This window comes from Rutilus rutilus (genome assembly GCF_951802725.1).
Source record: "Rutilus rutilus genome assembly, chromosome: 6".
Lineage (NCBI taxonomy): Eukaryota > Metazoa > Chordata > Actinopteri > Cypriniformes > Leuciscidae > Rutilus > Rutilus rutilus.
This window is the reverse complement of record NC_140214.1, coordinates 47339047-47351948: the sequence shown is the minus strand read 5'-3', so window position 1 is coordinate 47351948 and position 12902 is coordinate 47339047. Positions and strand designations below refer to the sequence as shown.

Sequence of the window (12902 nt, the reverse complement as noted above, 5' to 3'; positions counted from 1 at the left end):
TGTATAATGAGCTTGTCTTTGTTTTAAATTATAGCCTATTGTATTTTTATTGTGAGTGCGTTTGAACTGCTGTGCAGTCGTGTGATTTAATCAGCTTAACATTATTACCATGTATTCCTATTTAACACAAATGTTCTTTGCTAATTACAGAAACTATAAGCAAAATTCATAAGTATAAATATATATATTTATAAGTTAGGCCTATATTTGTAGGCCTATATTGTCCTGGAATGTGTTTGAATATTTCACCCGTCAACTGCTTGACAAATAGTTTATGCTACTGCCCACTGACATGCTTTTAAAGCTATTGTTATCAATTTTTTTGGTCTTCAAACACCTTAAAATGCACATATGTAGGTCCGAGAAACACTAATTTTCTCGGGGGAGCATGCCCCCGAACCCCCCTAACTACGTCACATTTGAAGCGTGTCTGTGAGGTAATGTGGGCTGGTGTGGCTACAGTGCCAGGGCTGAATTTTTAAACCAGTCTGCCCCCCGCATATAGGCCTACAATATACATTATTCTCTGCATCAAATCATGTTATCTAATTACCCAGCCCCTGATGTTTTGGCCTCAACCCCTGATGTCTTTAAAACCTAGAAACGCACCTGGAAGTAGCCTAGCCTATTAAACTAAGCGCTGTAATGTGAACCGTCAGTGCAATACAACAATAAAATGAATATGAATAAAAGTGTTTCAAAACATCCCCCCCTCTGTTTTTTTCACAAATCGCACCCTGTACATATATATATATATATATATATATATATATATATATATATATATATTTTTATGTTTTTTTTTAATTCTTTCTTTTTTGTGGAGACGATACATTTGTTTGTCTGGTTGTGATGTTGGTTGGTGTGATAACTTGCTTGGATCACGTATGCCTGGAGGAATGTTCTTTTAACATTGTTTTTAGTATTGTTATAATAAATTTGCTAGTGATTTATAATATTTAAAGATACAAGCAGAATATTTTCCTCTCAAATAAAATTATTAATTTGTTTGCTGAACTACGCGACTCTGACTTTTCTCTGCACCACCGAACCTAGGTTCCTTTTTATATTTCCTTGGGTGTAATTCCCAAGGTGGCGTAGTCAGGCTATCTGTATTGAGTTATACTACAAAAATACTGCTTCGGTCACATTAGGAAAAAAACTTCTATAACTTTTAGGCATGATTCTGTCTTTTTTTACAGTCTATGCTATGAACGTGAGATGACGTATCACGCCCAAATAAAATAACCAATCGGAGAAGAGCCCTTCTAGCCAATCAGAGGCGAAAAGGGCGGTACCTTCCCCTACCATCCTGGGAAAAAATATCGCGTGCGGCACGCTTGGTTTCCTCAGTCACCAGCACACACACACACACACTGGAGAAGAAGAGTGAGTCCAGGAGCAACAGCTGAGTCTCCTGCTGAAATGATGATGGAGTTTGTTAAAGAGGAGTGTGAAGACATGAGTGAAGGAGTGAGAGATGAAGACACTGAGGAACAAAGAGGTTCGTGATCTTTCTTCAGTAGCGATAGTGACTGTAACTGCTAACATAACTCTCTCTCTCTCTCTCTCTCTCTCTCTCTCTCTCTCTCTCTCTCTCTCTCTCTGTGTGCGTGCGTGCGTGCGTGCGTGCGTGTGTGTGTGTGTGTGTGTGTGTGTGTGTGTGAGTGAGAGAGAGAGTTTGCACTAGATTGGTAGCGCATTAATATCATTAATATGATCTAAAAACGAGATCCGTCTTCATGATGTGAATTCTGACGATCCTCCGGTCGAAATCTGTGTTTCTACACGAACGTCTATTTACAATAAACACGAATCCCACATTAATATTATACAAGATTGCTCATGATTAATGCCGCGTTCCAGGCAACCTGTAACCCGTGTTTTTCTAACTCGTAACTGTACATCGATCTACGAGTTCACGGGTGGGAAGTCACGGGTTTGACTGCCGTTCCAGTGCACTTTCACCGGTATAAGGTTGGAAAAACACGGGTTACAGGTTGCCTGGAACGCGGCATTATGAACACTTTAACAATCGCCTTTGATCAGTTATATTGTGTCTCTCTGCTTTCTCCTCTCTTTCTTAATGAAATACAGGCTGTGCCAATGAACAACAATCCAAGCCATTAGATAAATCAGCTTATTTTAAAAGTTTAAAAAATAGTCATCTAGTCTAGTACTAGGCTTGGTCTGTTAACCCTATAAACCAACACATGCTTCTTTGAGTAAATATCTGTTTTTAGGGAGGGTCATAGGCATCAACATACATAACCAATGGGGCTGGGTACCCAGATAACAAAAATCATGCGGCCCAGATCTGGCCCAGATCCTTCATAAGTTCTGGGCCAGATCTGTAAAACAAACCTGGGCCGTTGTCCTTTAGCACAACGGGCCAATGCCGGTGCGGATCCGGTTTTCACATCTGGGCCGGCACTGGCCCAGCTCCAGAACGGATGAGAATTATTTTATAGTCATTTGGCCCAAAGGTGGCCAGATACTGGATCCGAGTCTCCAAGATACTCTGGGCCACATCTGGACTGGCACTGGGCCAGCTCCATTTATTAGTTCTGGCCCGGATTCACACCACCTCTGGCCTCATAATACCACAAAACAAACCATAAACAAAAATACGTATTTTTTTTTCAGTTAAAGGGATACGGTAGTTTAATTTTTTTTAGATGTTGTGCATGATTCAGCTTGTGCTATGGGTCCAAGTAATAGATATCAGTGAAGGTATACCATTTCTGTCTGAGAAGCCAAAGGGTTACTGGGATAGTTTCAACCACAGAACTTATGGCAGGCGCTAATGCACTGTTACAATTATAGGATGGAAGTCTGCTACTAACAGTTACTTTCATTCTCAATTAATCTGTTGATTTTTGTTTCTATTAACTGACTGGTCTATATAATGTATAACAAATATTATGACTTGTATTTACCAAGGTACACTAAAGCTGATGATACACGGAGCAACTTTTAGAGCAATCGTACTGGGCAATGTTGCCGTCAATGGTAATGAGTAAATATTACTGCCGTAAACCCCTTCCCCCACCATCTTAAGACTTCTTGTTTTGATAGAACAGATGAGTGACACATTTAAAATTTTATTTTAAATACACATTTAAAATTTTATTTAAAATGTCTGAGATAAAAAGACAGGACAGAAACATAAAACAAAGTAGATAATTGCCAAACTAACAATCAATATAATAAACACATTTTACAGCTCATTTCTGTCTTTAACAACTGTAGGAATAAGAAACTTCTTGTAGGAACAACTACAGGACAACTGTAGGAATAAGAAACTTCTTTACTACCACATACCTATGACACAGGTGTTATTTTTATTTATTTATTTTTTAAATTAAAGCAGAAAAAAATGCTAAAGCCAGCAGAGAAACGAGATTCTACGGCCTAAACACACAAGATGTAACGTTTTAATTAGCGATAAGTTTGCCTTAATAGATAATACCTGCCAGCCATTTAGATTTTAACCATTTTCCATGACCATGGTATAAATAACAAAGGTTTGTATAACAAGGCCAAATTACAATATCCAACTCTAGTCATATGAAACCCAGAAAAACCTGCAAAATGATCATATGGGTTCTTTGGTGGCTTTATAGGAAACATTGATGAGGCAAGTGAAGTGGGAATGCCACAACCCTCACATAACACCCAACAAATCATCAGTGGGTGGAAGAGTGTGGGATGGCCGATGCGTTCATTTCTGCAAAGTATAAAAGAATGTTCAGTTAAAAAAGATCAGTGATGCTGTTTTTAAATGCTACATTGCTTGTCAGCACCCAGTCACATATGTGCTCTGATTAATTTGGCATTCACTTAACAAGGGCTCGAACAATTCAATTTAGTATTGAATTGAATACTAAATTGCATCCATGCAAAGCTTCGTTTAATCCATATAACTATATAGAACACTGTTTTGCATGGACATTTATTACTGTCGCACATCGCGCTTATGCTGTGAACACAACGTAATTATGATGGCGCTGTTTGCAAAGTGGAGGAAGAGAGAGAAAATAGGGAGGGGCGTAGAAGAAAGTGTCTAAAGTATGGGATTATTTCAAGCTAAAAGAAAACAACTCAGTAATGTTGCAGTCCGTCCACCGTAAAACACAATTTATGTCGCCTCGGCAACATCCCGACGGCACCTGATCAGAAAGCACCCGGTGTTCTGCCAGCGGACCACAGCCCCGCCAGCAAGCAAGTCTCTTACCACGGTTAATGAATGGCCTCTCTGGCCATGGCACGTTCTTTGCGGCCACCTCCACGGTCAGAGGCCAGGTTGAACCAGCGGATGGCGTGCTGGTTAATCTCGTTGTCCGATGCGCTGCTAGCAGCTTGGTTCTTCCGTACAGCCTCTGTTAAGAGAGAAAGTCAATTGGTTGATGAGCCGTCATTAACAGAAATTCTGAAAATTACCTCTAAGTCAAGCCAATAACCCACTGTTTTGAGAAATGCTTTAGATGTTCCCCATGATTACTATTGTTGGTGTGGCAGTAGACCTAATTTTCTGTAGCATTTCATTTAATAACTCAAAACAAATGAATAACTAATCACATCTAGATTGTATTGGATCATCCCTAAATCTCAGTGCATCTTATTCTAAATTTATCTGTGTGGATTCTGTATCAGGTCATGGATAGGCATTGGCGGGTACCGGTTTCAAGGTTTCCCACGGTATGAAAAAGTAAAGGTTACAAAACCACAATTTTTACCGTTGCTATGTTATTAATCTGCCAAAGATGTAAAGTACAGGAATCCTGCAGCGTAGAGAGTTATATATATATATATATATATATATATATATATATATATATATTATATATATATATATATATATATAATATAATTTTTTTATTAATTGTTCTCATCTACTAGTCACCTCCACATATACTACAATACGTATACTAAAATACTTACTGATCAACAGAGTTTGTGTCAGCATTTCTTTAAAACCTCTTTTCCCGTTTACTCCTTTCCAATTAATCTGTTTGGCCACGGTGTTTGAGAAAATCCTTGAAAGTATATTCCAAGTTACTCTTTTGGCGTTCTGTCCTCCTACAGCACCTAAAGCCGAAATCTGACAATACAGAAAAGCATTTCAGATCAACAGAGACAATTGCGCAAATTATATGTCGGTTAACTAAATCATGAAACAAACAGTACAGTAAACAACAGTTTAGCTTTGAAAAAATGGGTTACAACATTAAACTCTATCAATACAAACAAAATTTAATTTTTTCTTGTTTTAAAATAAAATCGATTTAATTAAAGTCGATATACCACCTGGCCCTATTACCATACCATGTTTTGCTTAGCATGCGAGTTTCTTGCATCTTTAAGCCACTCCTCCAACTCCTCCACTTCAGACATGGTGGCCAGCAGAACACTGACATTTTGAGGCATCTCAGCCATAGGAGTTTCCGTCCCCATTCTTGCAGCAATGCTATTTACAGCAGCAGCCTGCTGCATTTGCTGCTCCTAGATATGTTCCAGCAAAGTTAGAATGTGCAGCTCAGACGCTACAAAAGTAGTTAAGAAACAATTATATTAAAAGTGCTGTTACATGAAAGATATGTTTTTTCATGTAACAGCACTTACAGCCGGTACGGCTCTGACTACAGCATTTCACATCTACAACGTCACACAAAGAGGAGCTACAGGAAGCCGTGTTAGAGTCTTGTTCAGCTCACGTTTATTTACATGTCCGCTCTGGTTTAATCATTTCAGACACGCAGACTATAACTGCAGACAGGCGGCTGGCAGAAATATTTAGAATACATCAGAAACAATCAGTTTAATGGCTCACTACCGTTAGCACTCCTCCACTGATAAACACGGCATTAGCTTTGTGGCTCATTTAGCAACGGGCAGCTACCTGCTGTAACATTATCTGATTGTAGAGAATATTTAGAAATGATAGGGACAAATGGGGACCATTCACTAGAACTACCACACTGTTTCAGATTAAATCTACAGTTAATTTACGTCTGTCAGCAGCTAGCTTCAAACACCCAGCTACCGTAACATTAAACTGCTGTTTGCCTCTGGTGGGCAAACTATGCAACACCCATGACATGAGTGAATGATCTGAGTCTGTTTCTCTTTTAATAGTCATATATCTGCCCGTTATAAACGGCCGATGCCAATGAAATTAGCTCAAATCGGTCGGCTCTAATACACACACACACACACACAGTATATATCGTATCCTTCTATAAGTATTTTTTTAAATAGCTCTTATTTAAACCATATATACGGTCACAGAGTTAAAAAAAATATATATTTTACCAGAGCAAGGAACAGGTCCAGTGCCAGTCCTAAAAGTGGGGACAAAACAATGGCCTTGATAGTCATTTGTGAGAGGAGTGGCAGTGATCCGGTGCCTAGGACGTGAGGGCATGAGAGACGTAGGGGTAGGAACAAGTGCCACTGGAGCTGAGGAGAGGTAGATTGAACATATTATTTTTGCTAACAGGTGAGTACTTTGATAAGAAAAGCTTAACAAAAATACTCTATTGTGGTACCTGTGTAACTACCACGATCACATTGCCTCAGATCAGGCAGAGGTCCAGCAGAAATCTGGCATGGAGGACTTGAAGGCATGCAAGGTAGAGGGATGGGAACAAGTGGTGCAGCCGCTGAGGAGAAGGCATTTGACAATTTCATTATTAGGGTCCAAGCACTGACAACAGATTTTAAAACAGCCCTTGTTATCTCATAGAAGAAAATTTGCAGCATGCGTATATTTGAAGAAAAAAAAAGAGACATTCAGAGGCAGATCAATGAACGTAGTAGAAGAAAGTAGAAAGTAGGTGTAAGAAAAGGTGTTACTCAGGATTTCTGCAGGGTTTAGTCAGTCAAATGACTACTGCTACTACTACTTTTCACTGCGGGTGGAAATTAGCTCTTGAGCTAAAACCTGGTACTATGCATCTCTCCCCTTGAGGTTAATGTTTATTGTACGCTGTCCCTGTTTCTCTAAATAAATAAATACAAAACACAAAATTTAAGACCTTTTTATGACCATTATGATTTAAATTTATGACCTACACGAATTACGAAAAATAACTTCCTTTCAAAAGTCTTTTTTTTATTGACTTTCATTAAAAGTAAGTTTCATTATTTAAAGATTCCATTTTCTTAAAGGAGAACTCCGGTCAATTTTAACATTGAGCTCATTTTTTTGTACATTTGGAGTGCTGTCAATACAGAGAACAACGACAAAAATCGGTGTTGCCTACACCGAGTTATTCTATTTTTAAAATTTGCACCCTGTTGACTTCAATAGGGCAAGTATTAAACCTGCTTTTAGCCTCTTAACATCCTTGATGTGTCATTACAAGTTCACAGCTAATGTGAGTGATTCCTTCAGAGTGAACACGAGTGAATCTGACTGCAGTAGATGTGAAAGAAATGGATAAAAATGATGTTATTTAAGCCAGCGCAAATACCTGTGTTTACATCCTGTTTTCGGTTGAAGCCCAAAGTAGTCGATTGCCGAGTTCACGCGCGTGATCATAGGTAACTAAACCTATGCGCGCGGATCCTTTTATGTGCGAAGATGCTGCCCCCGATGAACTTGTTGTTCAGTGCGCAGATGTCCGCAAACTTCTCTCGATTTTCGTTCATTTCACCAAGCGTGTGTGGGCCCATCACTGCCATTTAATGCCATTTTGGCATTAAAGACCCCCATCAGGATGTTTTCTTCATGTCCTGAATACAGCAGCAGTTCCCCTGTTTACAGTCTCAGTTGTCCTGACTGCAGCCATCTGGTCTCGCTGAGCCCTGAGCTGCTAAAATGTGCATCTCGGCTGCTACTTGCACTGTTTTCCCTGCCTCCTACATTGTCCTGATGTTCCAGGATCCGATGGTTAAAGCAACACTAAGAAACATTTTTTACCTTAAAAATAATGTTTCCAAAATCGTATCAGTGGTCGTAACAGGGTGAAAGGCACTTCTGGATTTGCTTTGCAGCCCCAAACCTTTTATAACCACACTGTGCAAGTTTGCCAAACCGGGTCACGTTTCTGTAGTTCGAATGAGACATAAGAAAACTACAAATTTGACTTGCTTTATGTCAAGCATTACAATAGTCATTGGCTAAATTATTTACGACAACCGTAATGGACAATTCCGCTTCCAAGGGAGGAAAAGTTCCTTAATGGTTTCCTGGTTGATAAAAGGGTGGTTGGCATTGTGGCTTCCTTTCGGCTTTCACCACAAGACGTCATACGTTCTTGAGACAAGAGCCCTTTCTCTTCCAGGAGCGGAGTTTGATGAATTGTTGTCGACGTTTCTGTAACAAGATGGGTTTTTTTTTACGGATAGGGTTGTTAGTCCTAAGCCAACCTCTTTATCCTCGAGGAGAGGTGGTCCAGGTCGGTCTGATCTCTATCCTTTGACCTGTCCAGCATGGGTGACCCCTCCAGGAGCATAAGCTCCAGCTGGCTTAGGCACTACTTGGGAGTTAATCAAATTGGCCACATTCACTGTAAAGTTCAGATTCTAAGCTTTCAAATGACACCTATTTTGTGTTGATTAAGGTACTTGTTTTGATAAATATGATTATGAATTTTTGCATAGCTAGGTGGCACCCGCGGGTGTTACACTCTGGTTTAGAGGGAATACTCAGCACTCGTTAAAAGTTGATCATAATGGTTACATGTATTAAAAAGCTGAATTTCTATCTTCACCTATTTTGTGTTGATTAAGGTACTTGTTTTGATAAATATGATTATGAATTTTTGCATAGCTAGGTGGCACCCTGGTTTAGAGGGAATACCCAGCACTCGTTAAAAGTTGATCATAATGGTTACATGTATTAAAAAGCTGAATTTCTATCTTCACTATTTTGATTTGTGAAAGGTTTCACTGTACAATTGCAATCTGTTAACCCCTCCCTGAGTCCTTTACTTCAATATTCTGATTTGTGTAATCTTTCACAGTACAGTTTTGGCATGTTAACCCTTTCTTGAGTCCATAATTTTATATTCTGATTAGTGAAATTTCTCACAGTACAGTTTTGGTCAGTTAACCCTCTCCTGGGTGCCTAACTTCCCTATTAGAAAAAAAGAGTTAATAATGAAGAATGCCTACTTTTCACATTCTTGACTAGCAGACTTAAAGAGTTTGATGCTTTGCTGTGAAAAAAATTCACATATCAAGCAGGTCAAAATGAAACCACTTTCAGTCTTCGGTTTGAGCTAAAGGCATTATAAAATTAAGAGTCACTATGAACAATTTAAAACGCTGATTTCGGACAGAAGGACCGCTTTCACAATTGCACAAATTTTGAAGATTCACATGCGATAATAGATAAATCAAGAATTTCTGCCTGAATTTCAAACTGGGTAAACTGGGGTCACTCATTTCATCTTTATTCATCTTCAATTGAATTTAAATTTTGAAAATGGGGATTTAATTAATTTGTTCCTTTTTAGATCTGATTAAAGTGGAAGAGGAAAGTGAAGAACTGAGTGAAGAGGAAAGTGAAGAACTGAGTGAAGAGGAAAGTGAAGAACTAAGTGAAGAGGAACATCAGAGATCTCAGAATATCACCACTAGAGGAACATCTTCTAGTCGCTCAAAGACCAAAAAGAATGTTTCACAGAAAATAACTCAAAGATCAAGAGCTAAAAGGCCATCATGCACCTGCCTTCAGTGTGGAAAGAGTTTCACGTGTAAAGGAAGCCTTAGGGATCACACAAGGATTCACACTGGAGAAAGACCTTTCACATGCAGTTACTGTGGAATAGGGTTTAAACAAAGCGGAAGCCTTACAGAACACGTAAGAATCCACACTGGAGAGAAGCCTTACACGTGCAGTCAATGTGGGAAGAGTTACAGACAGAAAGGAAGCCTTAGGATGCACATGAGAACTCACGCTGATGAGAAGCCTTTTACATGCCCGCAGTGTGGGAAATGTTTTACACAGAAGCAAAACTTTAACCTTCACTTAAAATCTCACTCCGGTGAGAAGCCTTTCATCTGTCCTCAGTGTGGAAAAGCTTTTAGTCAGGTGTCACACCTTAAAACGCACCAGGTCGTTCACAGCGAAGTGAAGCCGTATCACTGCGCACCCTGTGGAAGGAGTTTCAACGAAATGTCTGTCCTTAAAAGACATTTAAAATCATTCATTCATAATAAATACAGGTCCCTGGAAAAATTCATGATCCCAGCTGTAGCCTCAGGTCATGGTTTTCCCTCGGGAGCAAATGTGTCCCAACAGAGCAATATAATAGGGTCGTCTACTAAAACACATTACCTGCAGTGAGAAAGGCAGTACAGGGGACATGAATGTATTAGTTCAGAATACAAACAAATCATTAAAGCATGTCTGCTGTTGTGAAGGGATGCTTTTCTTTAATGTTCAGCATTAAAAACACTTTTAAATGAATAAAAGTACATGTGTGGTACCATTCAAAAACAAGGTCTGTTAATTAATTATACACCTTAGTAGTTTAATGTCTTAAAATAAACATGTTTGCACTGAGAATTGAGAATATTCACTTGTAATGATGTTAGGAGTCTAAAAGAGGATGCCATGATGTTGGAAAAGAAAATCGGTAACACTTTACAATAAGGCTCATTTGTTAACATTAAAGTATTAACTAGCATGAACTAACCATGAGCAATTCATTTGTTACTGTATTTAATCTTTAATGTTAGTTAATAGAAGTATTGCTGTTCATTGTTTATTCATGTTGGTTCACAGTGCATCAACTAATGTTAATATTTTAATGAAGTAGTAGTAAATGTTTTAATGAACATAAAGATTAATAAATGCGGTATATGTGTAGTTCATTATTAATTCATGATAACTAATGTAGTTAACCAATGAACCTTATTGTAAAGTGTGTTGTGAACTTAGAATCGAAAGACCAGGAGACTTGAGATGGATCTTATAAGCAGAAGAGATTTATTCTTCCAAGAAGTCTGTAGTTCATCATCATCATCAAGACTAACTCAAAGAGAGTTGCCTTGCAAATTTATAGACATTTAGGGGGAGGGATTTACATTGAGGTTGAACAAAGCATGCAAATTAGGTATACAGGTTAAGGAACCCGCCCCAGACCGGCAGTCTCAATTTAATCAGCATACTTATTCAAATGCTGATACTGACCAGGAACTCCAATTCCAAGGGCCATCCCAGAGCCATTAAAGACAACAGGTTAGCGTCTCCGTGATCTGACTCATTTAACTTACAAAGGAAAAACAGGTCAGGCAGGAATACCTTGCTGTAAACTCAATAATCACTTTCTCAGTTTATATACCATCTAAATTAAAACCCCAAATGCTAAAATCAGTATTCTTCACCGTGCTGTTATGTAAGGAAGCATATCTGAAATAGATTCTTAAATTTTAACCCTTCAAGTGTTACCATAAAATCAGTCAAAACCAAAAATGTATTCATATAAATACCTTTCTTATAGCCTAGATTTTTACAATTGATAACACAGTTTATGAAGACATTCACTTTTCTCACAGCTATAAACACAATCTGATAACTACACCCCAATTTGTACAAACCTCAGACTTCCATATTTCAGTCAAAAGCATATTCACTTGTAAGATCGTGACACACAGATACACAAACAACTCCACTGCCATATTTAAATATTTACTCCACTTGAACACAAGCCTCAGTCATCATTGTCCGAGTCTCCTGTGTTTGGATTGTGGGCAAACTGGAGCACATGGAGGAAACCCAAACTGCAAACTCCACACAGAAAGAGCTGCTGGCTCAGCCGGGACTCCAACCAGCGATCGTTCTGCCGTGTGGAGACAGAAACCCCTCCATCTCGAGTCTTCATGTTCCTCTTGAGGTCATGATCATTATATTCATATATATATAAAATTCTCATCAAACATCATTGATCTGCATTTAGACATTTATGTTTTATTTTTGCAACAGGATGTTTTCTATGCTATAATGTATTTCTATAATAAAAACATATCTTACCTGTGGTGATTAGTTGTTTTTCCTCTTATTGTCCCCTAGATGGCAGTAGTACTACCAAATATACAAGTTGCACATTACCAAAGTTATAGGGGTAAATAAATGTATATTAGAGAAGCTATTTTTATTTTTCAGACTGTTTATTCAATGAACACCACATGTTAACAGGAGTACACTGTCTTGTGATACAGCAGAGTATAGATATTTTTAATTTATAACATTTGGAAAGAAAACAATTTGTTATGTTTGGGGTCAATTTGATCATTACCACCAGAACATCAGGAAGGAACACATGACAGTTCATTAACAAGAAAGAAATATTTACAAAACCACCTATAAAAAGTAAATTTGAGCATTGTGTCAGGAATTGTTTTATGAGACTTTAATTGCTTTATGCAAATATATGAGTTAGACAGAATATGAACGGCAAATATATTTTTTCTACAGCTCACCAGAAGGTACGTTCCAGCCTTTCGTCTGCACTACTTTGTCTGCTCACATCAACTATGTTGAAGAAAATGATAAGGTGCCAACGGGCAGTCATCGGCAGCTGAAGGTGGCTGTGACCTTGTCCAAATGATCAACCCTTCCCTTTGTCTCATTGTAGTCCGGGACCATTTGTGGTTTTGGGTCTGCTCTGGAGCATCTTTGTGCATAGTGCTCATTAGCAGGACATATTTCCCTTTCTTGGGGCAATAGGAGACAACAATGGCTTTTTCAGTGAAGGCAAACATTAAAGATGATAAGCACTAAGTCTACCCTGTCGTTCAAGTGGTGAGCGGGACCATAAGAACTTTACATTTTTGGAAGGTTGTAACCGTCCAACTGAGAACTCTCAGAAGGGCACATCACAAATAAATGTATAAGGGAGACATTGACTATAATGGATTTAACCAGACACAGAAACACTCAAACC

At 38.5% G+C, this 12902-nt stretch overlaps 1 protein-coding gene across 1 annotated transcript; it reads left to right on the top strand.

Moving 5' to 3' along the window:
* Positions 1-1320: 1320 nt before the first annotated feature.
* Positions 1321-10547, top strand: znfl2a (zinc finger-like gene 2a). The gene is made up of 2 exons (XM_084412297.1): positions 1321-1504; positions 9468-10547. Exons 1-2 carry the CDS (start codon positions 1426-1428, stop codon positions 10298-10300), a joined length of 912 nt encoding a protein of 303 aa, XP_084268423.1. The 5' UTR covers positions 1321-1425; the 3' UTR covers positions 10301-10547.
* Positions 10548-12902: the final 2355 nt, after the last annotated feature.

Excerpts from the sequence above, each read along its gene's own strand:
- znfl2a (XM_084412297.1), top strand. The coding sequence starts at position 1,426 with ATGATGATGGAGTTTGTTAAAGAGGAGTGTGAAGACATGAGTGAAGGA. Across the intron at positions 1,505-9,467 it reads AGACACTGAGGAACAAAGAG|ATCTGATTAAAGTGGAAGAG; the intron begins GTTCGTGATCTT and ends GTTCCTTTTTAG.